The 21,279-nt window shown below is 38.7% G+C and overlaps 1 protein-coding gene across 5 annotated transcripts in view; it reads left to right on the plus strand.

The window, feature by feature from the left end:
• Positions 1-21,279, plus strand: part of stag2b (STAG2 cohesin complex component b) — a 169,589-nt gene that overhangs the window by 112,317 nt on the left and 35,993 nt on the right. For all 5 annotated transcript variants that reach the window (XM_073058022.1, XM_073058025.1, XM_073058024.1 and 2 more), the window contains 6 exons: positions 339-431; positions 2,350-2,439; positions 3,427-3,630; positions 7,664-7,734; positions 20,835-20,922; positions 21,038-21,118. In XM_073058022.1, the coding sequence (XP_072914123.1) occupies positions 339-431; positions 2,350-2,439; positions 3,427-3,630; positions 7,664-7,734; positions 20,835-20,922; positions 21,038-21,118 (627 nt within the window). The remainder of the gene's footprint in view (positions 1-338; positions 432-2,349; positions 2,440-3,426; positions 3,631-7,663; positions 7,735-20,834; positions 20,923-21,037; positions 21,119-21,279) is intronic.

Genomic DNA, 21,279 nt, shown 5'->3' on the forward strand with positions numbered 1-21,279 from the left:
AATGTGTTAAATTAAAATTTAAAATGCTGAAAATACTTCACAAGTCAGGCTGCACCTGTGGTAAAATAAACAGTTAATGGTTCATATAAATGGACTTCAACCTGAAATTTTAACTCTGTTTCTCTTCCCACCAATGTATCCTTACTTGCTGAGTATTTCCAGTATTAACTATTTTTCTTCTTTTTTCTGAATGTGTTTTTTAAACTTGCATGTGTTTTTCATAATAGTTTTTGTAAGTGGTGAGAGAGTATGTAAAGAATTTCAAGATATATTTGCACCTTGTTTGAAATCAGTAATGTGGATGTTTTAACTGTGTATTTTCACAATGTAATTATTAGGTATTGACTGCAAAAGAGAAAAAAGCTCAATTGGATGATCGCACTAGATTTACAGAGCAGTTTTCAACTGTCCTTCCACAGCTCTTGGCGAAGGTAAAATAATTTGAATAGTTTTCATTGCTATTAGAATATTTTAGAAATTTGCAAAAAATTCTTGGATCCTTGTAAATGCGTTTCAGCATCTTGATGTGAACAATCATGCATTTAAAAAAGGGGGAATTAATATTCTTGTTTGTATAGTGTGGGAAATTTGGAAAGAATTCAGCTTAATTTTCTTTTAACATTTCAGCCACATGGGATTTAGAAATATAGGGTTGAGATTCAACTGTTGAATAACAGATGAATGAATAAAATGTGAAAACTTCAACATATTGAGTTTGTTTTGCTGAATGTCTTCCCACAATCAGGTACTAAGTAATAGCTAACCATTGTCAGATATTTTTAAAATCCAAAGGAGACTGACTGTCCCTAGAAATAATGTTGAGATCTCTCAATCATGCTGAGAAATGTATTAAGACATGAGATTATACTCAGTTTTCATCACTGTAAAAAAGAGCACATGGCCATGGGGAAGTTCTTTGTGTATTTTAATCACGATAATCTAGGTAGAGGCCAATAATCACAAATTTAATAAACAAAATACTGTAAAAATGTGTGGCTGACAAATGGACATCCAGATACATAAAAATATGAAAATTGAATTTAAAAGACAACTCTAAAATCATTGAACAGCTGTATTAGAAAGGATATTAAAAATCATCTTGGGGAAGAAAAGGAATGTAGATTAAAATTACATGTAGTGAGCTGCAAGAATTATAGAGAAATAATCGTAAACAAGTGATGAGTAGGAAAATTATTAAAAACGGAGTTTTTGCCTCTTTCAGGAGGGCTGTTGCTCTGATTTCTAGCCTCTTATTAAAGTAAACAACTTGGAGGATTTTCACAGCAGAGTTCCTGATCTCAATCCAATCAATTAATCTTGTGATTTTTGTAATCTGGAAAATAAGGTTGCACAGAAATTTCTCTCCTTTGCTGTTATTTGAGATTAAATGATAAATGAGACACAAAGTATAGGAAGTAAATTAGGATTTTTTTACCCCACCTGATTGAGGAAAATGGATGTCTTTGACAATAAAGAACTCTCAATATTTTATTAGTTTTTCCTATGGTTGTATCCATGATTATCATATGGAGTGTTTTTTCTTGAGCCAAGGCTGACATTTAGAATTGAAGAATGAGCTACTATATATAAATGTTCATATTATTATTGTAGTCTTCATGTGGTTATGATTGTATAAACAGAATCTTTCATTACAAATTTAAAAGTGCCTGGATGAGCACTAACCTGCCTACAGAACTGGTAATTGGGGTTGGTAATATTTTAATTTCGACAGGCATAGACATGACAAACTAAGTGTCTAACTTCAGTGCCATAAATTTCTGTGGTGTTTGTTCTACAAGTCTGTGGTGGCCAGTGCTATCATGTTTGCTGTTTTGTGCTGGGGCAGCAGGCTGAGGGTAGCAGACATCAGCAGAATCAACAAACTCATTTGTAAGGCCAGTGATGATGTGGGGGTGGAACTGGACTCTCTGATGGTGGTGTCTGAAAGGAGGATGCTGTCCAAGTTGCATGCCATCTTGGACAATGACTCCCATCCACTCCATTATGTACTGGTTAGGCACGGGAGTACATTCAGCCAGAGACTCATTCCACCAAGATACAACACTGAGCGTCATAGGAAGTCATTCCTGCCTGTGGCCATCAGACTTTACAACTCCTCCCGTGGAGTGTTAGACACCCTGAGCCAATAGGCTGGTCCTGGACTTATTTCCTCTTGGCATAATTAACTTATTATTTAATTATTTATGGTTTTGTATTGCTATATTTCTACACTATTCTTGGTTGGTGCGGCTGTAACGAAACCCAATTTCCCTCGGGATCAATAAAGTATGTCTGTCTGTTAATAATTTCTTTGGATACAAATTTTTATTTTCTCTTCCTTTTGAGCAGTATGCTATTGATGCAGAGAAAGTGACGAACCTTTTACAGTTGCCGCTGTTTTTTGACTTGGAGATCTATACAACTGGTCGACTAGAAAAGGTAAAAACAAGGCATTATTTTGGTGTTGAATTGTTTTGTTTCCCACAGAAGTAACAGCTATATTTATTACACTGGATTATTTTTATTTTGAAATTTCACTGGTAAAATATGGGGCTTATTAGTTACAGTACATATCGTGCTATGACTTGGAAGGAGAACAAATGAAAATTGTTCAGAAGATGCTCTAGTGCAAAATGAAGTGGATGTGAACTTAAAATTTTAGCTTTATTTGTCATGTGTATCAAATATACAGTGAAATTCATCATTCTGCGTCAAATCAAATCAGCAAGGATTGTGTTGGGTAGCCAGCAAATTTTGCCACGTTTCCAACGTCAAAATAGCATGCCCAAACTCACTAACCTAAACCATACATCGTTAGAATGTCGAAGAAAACCGGAGTGTCTGGAGAAAATGCAGGTGGTCATGGGGAGAAATTACAAACACCTTACAGTGATGGGAAACAAACACCGATTATTGATCACAGGTGCTGTTATAGTGTTACGCTAACTACTGTGTTACCCTAACTACTGTGTTACCATGTCACCCAATCCGACTGCATTTATAAGGCAAGGAGATGAGAAGTATTTTGACGCATTCTTGGAATTCTTCATTTATGAAGAAGGCAGACCCAGAATACAATTTATGTTTTCTGTTATTAGGTGGAGATAGTTTGTGTATTTCCAGCATTTTTGTTATTTAGTTACTATTAAATTAGATGTTAAAGTGCAACCACCTTTTCAATCTTGCTTTTAAATCAAAAGCTAATTGTGTTTCACCAAACTGTCCTCCCTCTGATGACATAGGCATTCTTGTCCTAATAGCTCTGATTTAAATTTTGAAAATACTCATGACTAAGTGCAAAGGAGATTGGTTATTGTTAACTTGTAATTCATAGGCAGTTGCTATAAAGTCAAATTGACTTTGCATGCAAAATTCTTACTGCATTTTGATGTTAATTCAAATATTCTACTCTTTTATCTATGAAAGCATTTGGACTCTCTGCTGAAGCAACTAAAAGATATTGTTGAAAAGCATGTGGACACTGAAGTCTTAGAAGCTTGTTCTAAAACGTACCATGCCCTCTGCAATGATGAGTACACAATATTCAACAGAGTGGACATATCGAGGAGCCAGCTAATTGATGAATTGGTTGACAAGTTCACTCGCATGCTTGAAGATTTCTTGCAAGAGGTTTGTATCAGAAAAATCGTGTACGAGACTTTTGATTCCATATTCCTTTAACAGTTATCTGCATGTAAATATTTTTCAGACAATTTTGGTATTGCTGTTTGCGTTGTGTGGTCTTCAGAAATTTGAATTTTATACTAATGTTCTCAATCTGGAAAGAATAAGCAAGTCATTAAAAGCATGTGGTAATAACATGCTTTCTTATTAAGATATGGAAAAATCTGAACATGTGTTCTCTCAAACATGAATGGAGCTAAATTTTGGAAGTAATCAGAATATTTAACATCTAATTGAGGATATTGGCTATTTTGGCATTTTGCATAGCATTTTATTTAAGAATGACAATAGGAAAATTAGGAGTAAGCTCAGTACAAGCTTATTTTGAATACACTTCAAGCTTTATGTACTTTTGAAGTAGTAAATGTATAAAATTTGTACAATTGAAACTAAAATTGGAATTTATTTCTTTAGATGAGAATTTTATAAACAGCCATTTAAGTTCAGAATATAAGAACAAAAATCATTTGATGTTAAACTTACTTTTTTGAAATAGTTTTGCTGTTATGTTCATATGTTTCTGCTGGAGTTGGGAGGAAGTTGATAGTAGTTATTCCAGCTTTCTGGATGGGAAAATCACAGATTTGACAATTGCCCCTTATCTGCGTCTAATTAGGACACATCAAGACCAGTATACTTTGGCCTAATAAAGTGGCTGCCTGAATTAGCTGGTTTCATGGAAATAGCTACTAATGTTTAAACACACTAGTGTTTAACTGACTAACAATTTGTGTATTTAAATGAAATACAGAACGAATTGGAGCACTACCCATGCTACTACAGTAATATAAAACTAATAGTTAACGACAGAGGAATTCTTCTGGTGTATACTGCTGTTTATCGCATGTCTGGGAAGAGGTAGCATCTCTGGTGAAGAGGCTTGTCATAACCATTATGGGGCACCTCACTCATTTTTAGTCCCCACTGAGTACTCAGTTCTTACCTGTAACTCCAAGCAGCTGTTTGTATGTGGCTGCAGATGCAGCCCGATACTAAACCAGATGAGGGTATAGCTGTTGGGCCTTAAAACCCTGCTGAAATAGGGACATGCCTGTCCTAGCATGTGAAGTCAATTCCGGCAGAGTGGGCAGATGAGATCAACAGTGAGATCCAACAACCAAAGAGTTTGTTCTGCAGTGCTTCGAGTAGAGCAAAGGCATGATAAGGTACAGAACTCATGGTTATCCACTGTACCCAAGAAAGAACGCAGTTTGTGATGACTACTCGTACCACCGAGTCCAGACTTCCGAGGTCAAGGAAGTGGAACTATCCCAGTGAAATGGCTTTTCTACTTTAAAAACTCTCTGCACAAGTTTCACTGTCTTCATTGGATACAATGGACAACCAACACACTGCCATGTTTTTTTTTTGATTGACTGTAATTGGTGTAGACACTTTTGCACATAATGGACTGCCTTAACAGAATTCCTTTGGCAAATGCATCCTCCAAATCTTCATTTTCATTGCAACATTCAAGATAATTGTCAATAGCTTCAAGTTCTTTGCAGTTCCAAATTTGAAGTAGTGAAATTATCTCATATTCAATCCGGCCTTTTCTGTTATCTCTAAGTCTGTATGCTTGAAACTGAGCAAAACAATTCGAAATTGTCTTACTGCTTATTTCTTGCCAACTGTCAGTGATAAATGTCATTGCTTTTTGAACATAAACTCTCACAATTAATGCTATTTAAACACTACTTGCTCTAAACAAGGTGTAGTATTCAATGGCCACACAAGTTCATGCAACTGACGCTAGTTTGAAACTGACAATATTCTCCTTTTAAAATGAAGTGGCATAGTGTCCCAGATAGATAAAGAGAATCCCAAATATTTTCTCAATTAGTTTTTGTTCTTGAACAGTTGTCCCAAAGAAGCATTGTTCTGATTAACTGTATTTTCCAGTTTCAAATGAATGTCTGAATTCTGACTGAACTGAATAGTTACAATATTAGTAACTTTTTTTAATACTCAAATATACACTCAAACTTTGAGAAATGAGTGGCCCAAATCTTGCTGTAAGAACAAAAGCATGTTGTGTCATCATTGGTGGTGCAGGATGATGGGAACCAGAGTGCCAGAGTAGTTAGTGGAGAGGTTGTGGAGGCAGATGTTGGTAAGACCTCAGCCAAAGTTAGGAATCTAAAGGTTGAGCATGGTGCAACAAAATCGAAAAGGTTGAATACAGAATTGAAGGTGCTGTATCTGAATACATGCAGTATACAGAATAAGGTAGATGAATGTGCAGCACAGTTGCAGATTGACAGGTATGGGTTTTGTAGGCATCACGGAATCATGGCTGGAAGATTATATCTGGGAGCTAAATGTCCAAGGATACACATTATATTGAAATGTTAGGCAGGAATGCAGAGGGGGTAGTGTTGCTCTGTTGTTACAGAATGAAATCAAGTTATTAGAAAGAAATGGCATAGGGTCGGAAGTTGTTGAATCATTGTGTATAGAGCAAAGGAACCACAAGGGTAAAAAAAAACCTGATGGGAGTTGTATACAACCCCCAAAAACTAGTAAGGAAGTTGCCTACAAACTACAAAAGGGCAATGTTACAATAGTCGTGGGGGACTTCAATATGCAGGTAGATTGGGAAAATCAGGTTGATGCTGGATGACAGGAGGGGGAAGACAACAGAGCAGCAACGGCTGGAATTTCTGGAAGCAATTTGAAAGGCACGGGATATATACATCCCAAAGAGGAAGACGTATTCTAGAGGAAAGATGACACAACCAAGAAGAGAAGTCAATGCCAACGTACAAGCCAAAGAGGGCATACAACAGAGCAGAGATTAGTGGGAAGTTAGAGGATTTGGAAGCTTTTTAAAAACCAGCAGAAGACAACTAAAAACAACTGAAGACAACTGAAGAAACTTTTAGTATCCTCTTTAATATTATTAGGTAAGCTAATCAATAATATTAAAGAGGATACTAAAAGTTTCTTCAGATACATGAATGAGGGGCAACCTAATTGAAACCTAATGAACGGTGAAAGGCCTTGATAGAATGGGTGTGGAGAGAATGTTTCCTATGGTGGGAGAGTCTAAGACCAGAGGATACAGCCTCAGAATAGAGGGATGTCCTTTTGGAATGGGGATGAGGAATTTCTTTAGTCAGAGGGTGGTGAATTTGTGGAATTCTTTGCCTCAGACAGCTGTGGAGGCCAGAGGTGGATAGATTCATGGCTCGTCAGGGCATGAAGGGATACAGGGAGAAGGTAAGAGGTAGAGGTTGATAGTAAATCAGCCATGATGAGATGATGGAACAGACTCAATGGACCCAATGGCCTAACTCTGCTCATATATCTTATGGCCTTATGCATAAGTTAGTAGCAGTTTCAAGCAAAGAAGAGATGAATTATGAGATTGAATCATGGGAGTTGGTCAAATATATTCATTGCCTTTATCCCATATAAATGACAGTCCTGATCTAAACTGTATTTTAAGATCTTGCTGGAATTGCATTTTTATTTTCATTTTCTCCCACAGAAATTTAAGATGGTTGTTTATATACGTACCCATTTATATGCCTGTCCACTTTTTGGGGCCAGGAACAATAATTTAAACCTTTAAGTATTAGGTCTGCATGAATCTACTTATTCCTTGTGATATCATGAGGGCAAATAGAGTTAAATCAGATTCAAAGCTGGAACAAAAAGACAGAAACATTAGAGAAGCAAGAGGCTGCAGCTGTTGGAATCTGGAGCAGAAACAAACTGCTGGAGGTAAAGAGATAGTTGACATTAGGGTCAAGACTGCTTCAGGACAGTAGAAGGATTGGATTGAGAGAAGTGATAACAAAGAAGACTTAATATATAGGAGTGTTATTCAGCAGTGTAGACTCCTATTAATTAGAGTACAGCAGTGGCATGATCTGAACAAATACCATATCATTAGGTGGCTACATAAGCTATTATGATTATGAAGAGTAATCATTTTGATATATGAGTTTACTAAATGTTGATACTGGAACAGGATGAAGAACTTGATGAGGATGATGCTTACCAGGTCTTGTCTACATTGAAAAGGATCACTGCATTTCACAAGTAAGAACTGTTTTCTGTATGTTGATGCCCATGCTGCTTAATGTACAAACACGCTGTTTTATTTTGAAAACTGAGGTGCAAGTTGTTGAGCAATTAAGAATCTTAACATGAGAAAATTTCCATTTAAGGATTGAATCAGTTTGCATTTGTGAAGTGAATGATGTTCTAACTTTAATAGTGATGTAAAAACTACTTTGATTGGCAGGGCATCAGATTTGCTTTGCATAGATGGAACTTAGATTTAAAGACTGCACAAGTTGAGCTTGTCCCGTTTCTCTGAGTTAATATGTTAATATCTTTTAATAGAAAATTCCCTAGAATATAGAACAATTCCCATAGGTTGGGATGTTACAAATATAAGGAGGAAGAGGAATAACATGGAGCTTCAAACGAGCACACCTATCGTCAGTCATAGGGAGAAGTTTAAAATCTTCTATGAAGGAAATGGCACCAGGGCGGGCAGAAAATAATCATGTATTTAGGTGGCGTGAACATGACTTTATGAAAGGGAAATTGTATTTGAGAATATCTGTTAGAACTATTGAAAGAAGCAAAATTGATGATAGAGTGAATAATTTAATTAAATGATGTGTGCTTGGACTCTTGGAAGGTTTTCATCATGCTGCATTAGGTTTAATTAATAAAACTGGAGAATGTGGTTTGAGGGTAATGAACTGGCATAGATTATGAATTGGTACTGGTCAGAAAACAGGAATAAATGGGCTTCTGGATTAGGAGGCTGTTTCAAATGACCTGCTACGTTGATCTATCTAGGGTTCAAATACACTAATTGGTATCAGTGATAAATTTGGTTACAATATGGATGTGGGGTGCAAAACGGTTTCATAGAATATAGGCAGGCTTAGTGAATGTGCAAAGTTAGGGCAAATGGAAATTAATAATGGGAAAATTGTGAGACTGTCAAGGCACTTTTTATTTATGGGACAAAGGTGTTTGTGCTCAGATGGACCAGGGCGTCTTTGCACATAAATCACTGAAAATTAACATGCAGGGAGAAAAAGCAATTCAGAAGTAAATAGTATTGCTAGTCTTCACTGCAAGAAGATTTGGGTACAAGAGTATAAATCTTAATCCAACCTTTCGACAAAACCAGAAGTGTTTCTATAGAAAGACATTCATATGATGGAGAAAGTACAAAGAAGGCTGGAATTATTTTATTTTACACAGGACACAAATTTATGGCTTCCTTTTATTTCCTTGCACTTGTTATTGAATTATGTAAAGTAATATTTGTATGAGGTGAAACTGTTTATTGTTTTGGTTTTTGGAGAAAGGTCCTATTTTTTAAATTGGGTCTTTCAAATGTATTACTTAGATGATGGTGCATAGTAAATGTTAAAATGATTGGATTTTAAATGGATTTCTGTACATAATATTATATAATTAACCTATTTTACAAAATAAATTAGTAAGAGTTGACCTAGTTCCCTATTTTTATATAATAGTTTAACCCTTCTGTTATTTTATTGCTTTTTCATAGCTTTTACTTTAAATGTAAATATAAAATTCTGAGAAGGGTTCCCAGGGTAGCAACCAAGGGACAGGTCCTTTTGGAAAAAGCTGTACACATTGCTATAATATTTCTGTGCTCCTCAGCAAGACTGTTATTTTGTGCTGTCTACCTTACAATAAAGACCAGCATTTCCCCCTTCATTTCTAATTACTTCCTGCATCTTCAAGTTCAGTAATATTCCATGTTTGAGGCAGTATAATTTGCAGTTTTGTTCTGCTTAGTCTATGTATTTCTTTCTCATGTATACAGCAATCTCATGTTGCTGTAAGTTTTACTTCATCTGCTGATATTTTGCAGCTCATCTTTGTGTATTGTAAGCAAATTTGATTGCAGCACATTGGATCCATTCATATAAATGCAACGTGTAAACAGCTAATTACTAGAACTATTCCCTGTAGCATCCTACTGGTTGCAGCTGTTAACTTGGAATTGACCTATTTATCCCAGTTCTGTCTTCTCAGCCAGACTAATCTGATGCCCCCAAATCCATTGGCTCTTGTTATCATGTTCAAGTTTATTATCATCTGACTGTTCATATGTACAACTATATGAAACAACATTCCTCTGTGGTGCACGGACAACACATATTTCACACACAGCACATAAATCAAAATATTACTGTAAATAAATTAATAAAATATAATTTAAAGTGCATATGGTGCACAGTAGATTAAACGGATTTCTGTCCTAGTGATGGGGTTTTGGTGGTGGTAGGGTATTCATTAGTATCACAGCTAGAGGAAGGAAGCTGATAGCAAGTCTGGCAGTCCTCGTCCTGATGCTCCTGTTCCTCCTTTCTGATGGTAGTGGGTCAAAATGAATGTGGGGTGGTTGGTAGGGATTCAACAATGACTCGGGCCCTTCAAATACAACACTCCTGTTACATGTCACAAATAGGTGGGGAAAGGAGACTCTGGTCATCCTCTTAGCAGTTTTTACTATCCTCCTTAGGGTCTTGTGCTCCAGTGCTTTGCAGCTTCTGTAACACATAATGATGTAGCCAGAGAGGACACTTGATGGTACTCCTGTAGAAAGTTGTTAGAATATGGGCGGGGAGTCTTGCATGCCTCAATCACCTCAAAGTCTTGATGCTACTGTGCCTTCTTGACTGCTGAGGTGGTGAGTCCAGGTTTAAATTGTCTGTTATGTGCACACCTAGGAACTTTGTGCTCTATACTCTCTCCACAGCAGAGCCATTGATGTACAATGGAGAGTGGTCAACTTGTGTATTCCTGAAGCTCACAATCATCTCTTATGTCTGGTCCATGTTTGGACTCCGGTTGTTGTTCTCACATCATCTGACAAGCCTTTCTACCGCCTGTCAGTATACTGACTCCGTATTATTGGTGATGAGGCCAACCACAGTTGCACAGTATCATCAGTGAACTTGATATTGCTTGAGCTGGATCCGGCAGTGCTGTCGTGAATCAGCAATGTGAACAGGAGCAGGCTGAGCACAGGGCATTGTTGAGCACCAGTGCTCAGCAAGATGAAGCTTAAAATATTGCTGGAAACTCGGACTGATTTGGCTCTTTATGTCAAGAGATCCAAGATCCAGTTACTGAAAAGGGTGTTGAGTTCCAGTAAATGCCGAACTGAAGTTGATGAAGCATCATTTTCCAGGTGGGACAGGCAGAGTGGAGGACTGAAGCTATGGCATCGTCAGTGCATGTGTTTGAGTGGTTGATGAACTAGAAAGGGTCCAATGTTGCTGGAAGGTGGGATTTTTTATGATCCATTACCAACTGCTCAAAGCACTTCATGATTGTTGAGGTCACTGCCACTAGGCAGTAATCGTTTAGCTTGGTTACGATTGCTCTCTTGTCCACTAGAATGATGGGTGGTTGCCTTGAAGCCTGCAGGGACAGTGAACTATTGCAAGGAGATATAAATATAAAGATTTCTGTTAGCTGGGCTGCACAATCCTTCAGCACCCTACCAGCTATGTTGTCCAGCCTTGCAGCTTTGTGTGGGTTTACTCTGACTTGGATCTTCCGCACTTCAGCTGTGTTCAGACAGGCTGTCTGTTCCTTGGGAGAAAGTGCATTCTGTCAAACCATTCATTGAAGGCATTCACCCTATCAGGAAGGGTGTCATTGGTGGGCAGGTTGGTCTTGTAATCTGTTGTGGTTTGTGTACCTTGCCACATGAGCTGAGTGTCCCTGGTGTCTGAATTTTCTGTTGAGTACTCCAGCTTTGCCTTCCTGATAGTGTGGTTCTTACTGGCCTTGGACAATTCCCATCCCCGATCTGAAGGCAGTGTCCTGATCCTGAAGCAGTGCACAAACTCTGCAGTCAACCATGGTTTCTGATTTACCCTGGCAGTGTAGTGTTTAATCATGGAAATGTCCTCAATGCATTTGTAACCTTATTTTACGTGACACCTTCTGAAAATTAAAAGGTCAGTAATTCTCAGTATTCACTTTACCCACTTCGTTGATTTCATCTAATAATTTTTGCCTATAGTTTCTTGCCATTAGTTTTGCCTATTTTCTTAAACAGTGCTCTTCTATTTGCTGTTTTCCAATCTTAAAAGGTTTCTTTCCAGAATATGGGTTCCCAACCTTTTTTATGCCATGGACCCTTACCATTAGCCAATGGGTCTGTGGACCCTAGGTTGTGAACCCCCATTCGAGAATGTAGGTCATTTTAGAATTTTGTAATTTTAGTCTTTATTCCTTTTGTCTCTTTAGTCTTTATTTAGTTTGCATGGTATTTTTAAATACTCTCTTTTGCCCTCAATCATCTATTATGGGAATGCTTTTCATGTCTGCCTCAGTGAAGGTAGATGCAAAGTGTTTGATCAAATCTCTGCCAGATTAATTCTTCAGGCTCATCCTCTAATGTACAAAAGTTAGATTATTGTATACAGTACACCGTACCTACAGTATTTCCTCTTTATATAGGGTGTAAATTTAACATATCATTCCTGCTTTTGCTATATGTTTGTGTTATTCTAGGTTTTATGTGTTACTTGCTTTGATTTGGTAAGTTTTTTTGGGGTCTGGGAATGCTCAAAAATTTTTCCCTTATAAATTAATGGTAATTGCTTCTTTGCTTTATGACATTTCGGATTACAAACGGTTTCATAAGAACGCTCTACTTTCGGATTGCGGGGGAAACCTGTACTTGAAGCTATTGTAATATGGTTCTGTTTTTCCTGCTATTTTACTCTCGTCCTTTTTAGTAATAATTTCTTCTTACGAGTTCTCTTCCTGTTCTTCCACTTTGGAAAATCTGGGCTGGATAATTAACCCATTCCTTTGCAAAGTGTTCAAATCCTTGAATCGATTCTGAATACCCTTCAGTGACTGCAGCTGTAAGCAGTACTCTTGCAAATCACTGTCTGAGAGTGCCATTCTTTCCATACTGGGAAAATGTGAGAACATTCTTCTCCTAATGTTTTGCTCCTATATCTCCAATTTTCCAATTAAAAATGGATGTTGCACATTTTACCTTGATTAAAATGAAATTCTCACCCTGCAGTCTCATATTTAGAATGTTCATTTTGTCATACAGATCAGCTAGGTATGCCACATCTCCGCATAGTTCAATCTTGTTTCCTGGCTCTTCTTGACTTTGAGCAAAAATTCAACCACGGTGTCAAAAAGATCAAAGAAACATTTTTAGCACCAGCCTTTTGACAGCCAACACAATTTAGTGTGAAGAAGCAAGTGTACAAACTCTTCATCATTATATTGTTGAAATATTCTGCTATTTAATGAATGAGTTTTAATTTTGTTGATAGCAGATTTTACAAGATATGCTTGAAAGAAGTCACTGGCGGAGGTTTTTGGCAGCGAGATGTTGACAATGAATCACACAATGGATTGCAAGCAGATTTGGAATTTCTTTTTTTCATATATGCCACTAAATCAGCATGGCGACCTGTCATATGTAGTGCTCCATCTGTTGCACAAGAAATCATGTTCCTAATCAGAATACTTTTATCCTCAGTATACAGTTTGAGCTTGTCATAGATTGATTCTCCATTGATCTTTTTACTTTTTACAAAAGAGAATCACCATAAACTTTTCCATTTTTGATAAACCGTACATATGCCATTAGCAATGCCTTCTTGCTTCACACAGTTAACTCATCCAGCTGTATTTCAAATTCTGTTTTTTTGTAGCTCTGTACATAGTTGATACTCAATGGCTTCACTTATTTTGTCAATATGATGAGCTGGAGTTATTACTCAGAGGAACTGATTTTAAAATACTGGTCTCCATTTTGGGAACAATGGTGAGCACTTCTGATACAGCTGGCATTATTAATCTTTCACCAATTGTATGAAATTTTCCACATTTTGTTATCATTTTGGAAATGTTAGAAGCAATGAGACCACTATCCAAGTCATTTTTAGCTTTCCTGGCAAATGACTTGAGTGTTCAACGCTTTTCAAGTGCCAGCATAGTATTGTGCGACCTGTTTTCTGTAGAGAAAGTTGAGGTGTACTTGACATACCAACTGTTAAATTGCCTGAACTTGTTCAGTGCCATGAGTCAAGGGGAGGGCTGTTGGGCACTCTGGTTGCTAATTTATGTATCCCCAATAATGACTGTTTGGTTGGTAAGGTGGGATGAGATTGCCAAGTTTCAACCAAGTTGAGATGATTAGTGCTCACTGCCTGCAGAGCTATGCTTCTTCCTGTGTTCCAGTGCTTCATTCTTTTGTTTGGAAGTGCCTGCTCTACTAATGGTCAGTTGGGTGGGGGAGCATTCAAGTTAGGGTGCCGCTTAACCCCCCCCCACCCCCCGCAAGAATCTTGAACGCCCTCTGGCGACTTCTTTTTCCACCAACTACCCTTTAGAACATGTAACCATCCGCTTTGAGAATTACTGCTCTTGTGTTTACAAAGAATGGTGTGGATCAATAATATCTATTTTATGGATGAATCTTTGTATACCTGCAGGAAAACAATGTCTTGCCTCAAATTATGTTGTCTCCAATACTATCTAGTTTTCTTCAACAAAATTGTTTCTTGGTTTTCCCTGTATCTTTTATTGACACCAACCATAAAGCCTATTTAATGATGTCAAGAATGCTTATGTCTGTGATTTCGAAGTTATTGTCAAGTTCACTGATTTTTAAACTCTTCTTACCTGCAAGAGGTACAGCAGGGTACAGTGAGCTGGATTGAGACAGTCTGATTTCCCTCTTAATATAAAATTGACCCTCACTGTAACATGAATTAAATATTGATGGGTTATCCTTCTGGAATTGGTGGTCCCAGTAGCAGTTGATTTCCAGTCAAAATAAGGATGGGATGGAGCTTTGTCTTTTGTCAATGATGTAGATTATTTGTGTGTCTGGGTGGGAGTATTTGCTCACAGGGTGTGTGTGAAGCATCTAGTGCAGTATTGAGGCCATGATCACCCAGTGTCAGCTGCAGTGGCTGGGGCACGTGATAAGGATGCCCCTAATTCGGCTACCCCATGGAGTGTTATACGGCCAGCTACATCATGGTCTATGCTCAGCTGGAGGGCCGATGAAGCGCTATAAGGATCAGATGCTTTAAGAAAGTGACAAGATCAGACCCGAGGACCTGGAGGATGTTGCTGCTGACTGCATCACTTGGTGACAGCTGTGTAGGGATGGGGTTCATATTCTGGAGATGGAAAGAACAACCAGAAGACAGCAGAAGAGACCCAGGAGAAATGCAGCCATGGTTATCATCACTACTACCACTACCACATATACATGTCCCACCTGAAATAGAGCTTGTGGGTCCGGCATAGGACTGTATAGTCATCAAAGGTCTCACCGTTAAAGGAGTGGACGTCGTCATTGGACAACTGAAGAAGATTATAAGTTTTGGAAGGGTAGGGAGAGCAGCCAGGTGTCTTTGTATATATTGGTACCAATCACATAGAAAGGAAAAGCAAAGAGGTCCTGAAGAGAGAGTTTAGAGAATGAGGCAGAAAGCTGAGAAGCAGGACCTCCAAGGTAGTAATTTTTGGCTACCTGTGCCATGCACTAGTAAGATAGAAACAGGATGATTTGGCAAATAAATGCATGGCTGAGAAGCTGGTGCAGGGGCCGGACTTCAGGTTCTTGGATCATTGGGATTTCTTCTTGGAGGATGGCCTGTACAAAAGTGACAGGTTGCACCTGAACCCAAGGCGGACCAATATTCTCACGGGCAGGTTTGTTAGAGCTGCTGGAGAGGGTTTAAACTAATTTAGCAGGGGATAGGAACCAAAGTGAAGGGACTCAGGATAGGACAGATTGTAAAAAAGCAAAGATAATGTGCAGTTGGACTGGCAGGAGAGCTGGCAGATGATAGGACAAAGTTGCAGCCAGCAGGGTGAGTATCAGTGTATTAGTGATGCAGAATCAAAAGGGGTAGCAAAGACAGTACTCAAAGTGTTATATCTCAGTGCACGGAGTAGAAGAAATAAGGTGGATGCTCTTGTTGCACTATTCTGGATTGTCAGGTATGATGTTGTGGCTATCACTAAATCATGACTGAAGGATGGTTGTAGTTGGGAGTTGAATGTCCAAGGTTACACATTGTATCAGAGGGATAGAAAGATAGGCAGAGGGGTTGATGTAGCTCTGTTGATAAAGAATGGCATCAAAGCAGTAGAAAGTAAAACCTTTTTCAAGTATGTTAAAAGTAAGAGAAATGAGAGTGCACATAAGACCACTAGAAAATGAGGCCAGCGAAATAATAATTGGGGGACAAGGAGATGGCAACTGAACTAAATTGCCATCAGTCTTCACAGTGGAAGACCCTAGGAATTTGCCAGAAGGTGAAGGTTCTGAGGGAAGAGAAGTGAGTGCAGTTACTATTACCAAGGGAGGTGGTGTTCAAAAAGCTTAAGGACCTGAGCATACATAAGTCCCCTAGACCAGATGAACTGCACCCTCGGGTTCTGAAAATGGTTGTGGTAGAGATGGTAGAGGCATTAGAAATGATCTTCCAAAAGTCATTGGACTCTGGCATGGTGCCAGAGGACTGAAAAATTGGAAATGTCAACTCTTTAAAGGAAGAAGGCAGCATGAAGGAAATTACAGACCAGTTAGCCTGACCTCAGTGGTTGGAAAGGTGTGGAGTTGATTGTTAAGGATGAGGTTATGGAGTTCTTGGTGACAGGACAAGATAGTCAAGTCAAGTCACTTTTTATTGTCATTTCGACCATAACTCCTGGTACAGTACACAGTAAAAACGAGGCAATGTTTTTCAGGACCATGGTGCTACATGAACAATACAAAAACTACACTGAACTACGTAAACCAACACAGAAACTACACTAGACTACAGACCTACCCAGGACTGAATAAAGTACGCAGAACAGTGCAGGCATTGCAATAAATAATAAACAAAACAATAGGCACAGCGGAGGGCAGTAGGTTGGTAGTCTGATGGCTTTGGGGGGGGGGGGGGATCTGTTACATAAATAAACACCTGAATGGTGGTGTCCGGGATTCCATCCGTTTCTGTACTCCCGCCAAGTATTTTGTTACCACAGATGTAGTCCAATTTAATGTCCATTGGAGAGCAGAATGGACGGGAGAGCAGGCCGGCTAGGGCTTTTTTCCTGGCACGGACTCCTGCCTGCTCGCCTTGCTTCTGCTTCCTCGCCCGCCGCTTATGACGTCCCCACCTCCGGCCACCAGCATCAGGTGACTCCAAGGACTGCAGACCCGATTCCCTCAGCAAGCAGACATTGGAGAGCAGAATAGACGGGAGAGCCAGCTGGCTAGGGCTTACCTTTTTCCTGGCACCGTCTCCTGCCCGCTTGCCTTGCTTCCGCTTCCTTGCACACCACTTACGACATCCCCAATTCCGGCCACCGGCATCAAGCGACTCCGAGGACTGCAGGCTCGATTCCCTCAGCAAGCCATGGTCGCGCAATCTAACCAGCAGATTTTCATGAAGGTTTGTTTTTGGGCGATCTCTGTATTGTAGCAGTATCTGGCGATGGTAGATAGTCGCTCTGTTATCCATTGCCCTGAACCCTAATTGTGCCTTAAAATTAAATTCCAAAAACTAAATTAAAGTAGCACCAGATCTGAAAGGCCGCTGCTGCCATGTGCCATGCCGCCTACAGTCAGCACGGTTTCCTGAAGGAAAATGTTGCCTGATGAACCTGCTGGAATTCTTTGAGGAAATTACAAGTAGGATAGATACAGGGAATGAAGTAGATGTATATTTGGACTTTCAGAAGGCCTTTGTCAAGTTGCCACTCATGAGGCTGTTTACCAAGTATTACAGGAATGTTACTGACATGGTTAGCACATTGGCTGGATGGTAGTAGAGAGTGAGTGGGAATAAATAGATTTTTTTCTGATCGACTGCCAGTATCCAGTGGTGTTCTTCAGGGGTCTGTATTGGGATGACTTATTTTTATGCTATATATCAATGATTTGGATGACGGAATAGATGGCTTTGTCACTAAGTTTGCAGATGATATGAAGATTGGTGAAGGGGCAGGTAGTGTTTAGGAAACGGGTAGACTGCAGAAGGAGTTGGACAGGTTAGGAGAATGGGCAAGAAAGTGACAAATGAAATACAATATTGGGAAATGCATGTCCATGCACTTTGGTAGTAGAAATAAATGGGCAGACTATTTTCTGAACGGGGAGAAAATCCAAAAATCTGCAATGCAAAGGGATTCGGCAGTCCTTGTGCAAAACACCCTAATGGTGAACTTGCAGGTTAAGTCAGTGGTGAGGAAAGCAAATGCAATGTTAGCATTCATTTCAAAAGGACTATAATACAAGAGCAGGGATGTGGTGCTGAAGCTTTATAGGGCATCAGTGAAGCCTCACCTTCAGTATTGTGAACAGTTTTGAGCCCCTCATCTTAGAAAAGATGTACTAACATTGGAGAGGGTCACAAGGATGATTCCAGGAATGAAAGTGTTATCATATGAGGAACGTTTGATGGATTTGGGTCTGTCCTTGCTGGAATTTAGGTGGATCGAGGGGATCTCATTGAAAGTTTTCTAATGTTGAAAGACCTTGAAAGAGTAAATATGGAAAGGATGTTCCCCATGGTGGGAGAGTGTAGGACAAGAGGGTACAGCCTCAGGATAGAGGGGTGTCAATTTAAAACGTGGAGAAATTTCTTTAGCCAGAGGGTGGTGAATTTGTGGTATTTATTACCACAGGCATCTGTGAAGGTCAGGTGTATTTAAGGCAAGGCAATGTCTTGATAGGACATGGCATCAAGGGTTGCGGACAGAAGGCTGGGGAGTGGGGCTGAGGAGGGGGAGAAAAGGATCAGCCATGATTGAATGGTGGAGCAGACTTGATGGGCCAAATGGCCTAATTCTGCTCCTATGTCTTATGGTCTAAATGCTCTTAGTTTAATGGTTTTTATAAAAATAAAATACAAAACTTACTGAAAGCAAAAACATTCAAGACATTAAAAAAAATTCAAGACAAGTTAAATTTTTCGGTTTGCTTTCTTTTCCTGTTGCCACATGTCAGCGCCCTGCATGCTGCACTGAAGCATCCCAACAGCTGTGTGCTCTTCTGAATTCCATGAACAGGCAAGCAGTAGAATCAATCTTGAGCCTCTCAATAAGTCCCAGTTTTTGTGGAATAACTGGCCACAACAAGTAAAATCTAGACCAACAGAACGTAATAACAGCAGTGTGTTAAATCTATTCCACCTGCTATCACTTCTGAACAGTCCTCTCAAATGCTAAGAAATGAACTCTTGAATTCCCATTCTGACACTTACACTTTATTTGTGTACCTGTAGGGTACTCTCTGTAACAATAACATTATATTCTGTATTGTTTTTGTTTTTACTACATTTAAGTACTTAATGCATGGAATGATTTGACTGAATTCTATCCAAACCAGAGCTTTTCACTGTATCCTGGTACATGTGACAATAATAAACCAATACTACTTTGTTATAAAGACGAGAACATCTACAGATACTGGCTATTCGGAACAGCACACACCAAATGTTGGAGGACCTCAGCAGGCCAGGCAGCATCTATGGGGAAAAAAATACAGTTGACATTTTGTGCTGATATCCTTCATCAGGACTTGTTTGTTATATTTTTTGTCTCCTTATTGTAGAGACAGTGCAGAAGAAATGAATTCACAAGATTGCTACTAGAATTGCCTTATAACTATTAGGAAAATCTAGGCAGACTTGCATGATCTATTTAAGAAAACTCTTAGGCTACGTCCACACTACACCAGATAAATCCGTAACCGAAGCTTTTTCTCTTCGTTTTTACCCTCTGTCCACACTAAAATGGCGTTTTCGTCCCCCGAAACTGGAGCTTTTCAGAAACGCTCTCCAGAGTGGGTATTTTTGAAAACGCCGATTCAGCAGATTAGTGTGGATGGGGTAACCGGAGAAATTTAAAAACGCTGTAAGACAGCAGCGCGCCATTTCATTGTTTTCTTGAACACAAAAACAATTTTAGAACAGACGGCAACGAGACTGAAGCCAGAAGAGTTAGAAATGTACTCACCAAATACTTTGACCCATAACTTACTGAATAAATAAGTATACTCACTTTGCCCTGTTTTCTGTCCTTGTTCGTATAAAGGTGGTTTACCTATTTATGCAAGTACTTCTCTGACAATAGATTTGTAACAGCCTAATGTAATATTGTATAGAAGTACAAGATAATACTGATGCAGACATGTTTTACACATTTAACAAGGAGCTTTATTAATGTAACAGAGTTCGTCAGTTTTTCAATGTTCGTCATCAGCCAGGTCATATTGCCCGTGAACTCCCTGTTGGTTGCCTCCATATGTTTCAGTTTTTTTTAACTTTTAAGTTCTCCTGAGCGAGAGCCAACAGCTGCCCGTCGTTTAAATTTTTCTAATCTGTAACTGAACAAACACGCACCGTCTTTCACAGCGAAATTCAAGACCAAACATGTCGCTTGTTTTTGGTAGATGTGTCCTGCGCATGCGCAGTAGGAGGAGATGCGCCGAAATCTCCGTTTCAATGTGGACAGAGATATTTTAAAAAATGCATAGTGTGGAAGCTTACCGTTTTTACGCGAAACCAGTGTTTTCAAAATTATCCGGTCTTGTGTGGATGTAGCCTTAGTTCAGTCTTAACTGAGAGTTTTTTTCACATATTGGACCTTCCAAAAGAAGAGAACATAAGATGTCCTCGAACAAGAAAATAAGAAATTTCTGAACTCCATGTTTATGTGCAGTAATTGAGAACTGTAGAGGAAATACATGTTGAGGATAGTCTAAAAAGAAGGATCTATAAAAGAATGAACAGAGCTGTGAATGGTTGAGGTAAACTGAAATATCATTGGTGACCTGCAAAGAGTATAGAGCAGTGTTGGCCTATTTCATAATAAACCTGATTCTGATCTATTTCTAATATATCTAATTAGTGTTTTAAAAACAAACAGGAAAAAATTAGTTTTGCTTTAAATAACAAAAAAAAATTGTTCCCTGTAGTGCTGTATTCTCTCCTCACTCTTTCCTTTGTCCTATTCTCAAACAACATCTGTCAATTTTTTTTTTCCGTGATCTGCAACCTAGTGCATTTCTTGTTTCAAGTGGCTTTCTAGAACTTAATTGATAACTTTTAAAATTTTTGCTTTTTCAGTGCTCACGATCTTACAAGATGGGACTTGTTTGGCAGTAACTACAAGTTGCTGAAGATTGGTACTGAAAATGGGGATATGCCAGAACAGGTATTCGTTTCATTTACTGATTTATAACAAACAATGCACAATTAACTTTATTGTGCTTTTAATGTCTGAATTGTTGCAGTAAATTGAAAATATAAAATGTGTTTTTGCTTTTTAGATTGTTGTACATGCACTCCAGTGCACTCACTATGTAATCCTTTGGAACCTAGCAACTGTTTCTGAAGGGAGTTCCACAAAGGTAAGCAAAAACAAAAGTAAATGAATTTTCTCAATAATAAATGCACTGAAACAGTAAAAAGTAACTAAGATACCTTGTAAAAGAAATATTTAAGTTCCAAAATTCCAGTATGGCAGAATGATGCTTCCTCCCTTTTTAAATGGTAAAATTAGAGTATTAAT

Source organism: Hemitrygon akajei, chromosome 10, assembly GCF_048418815.1.
Source record: "Hemitrygon akajei chromosome 10, sHemAka1.3, whole genome shotgun sequence".
Lineage (NCBI taxonomy): Eukaryota > Metazoa > Chordata > Chondrichthyes > Myliobatiformes > Dasyatidae > Hemitrygon > Hemitrygon akajei.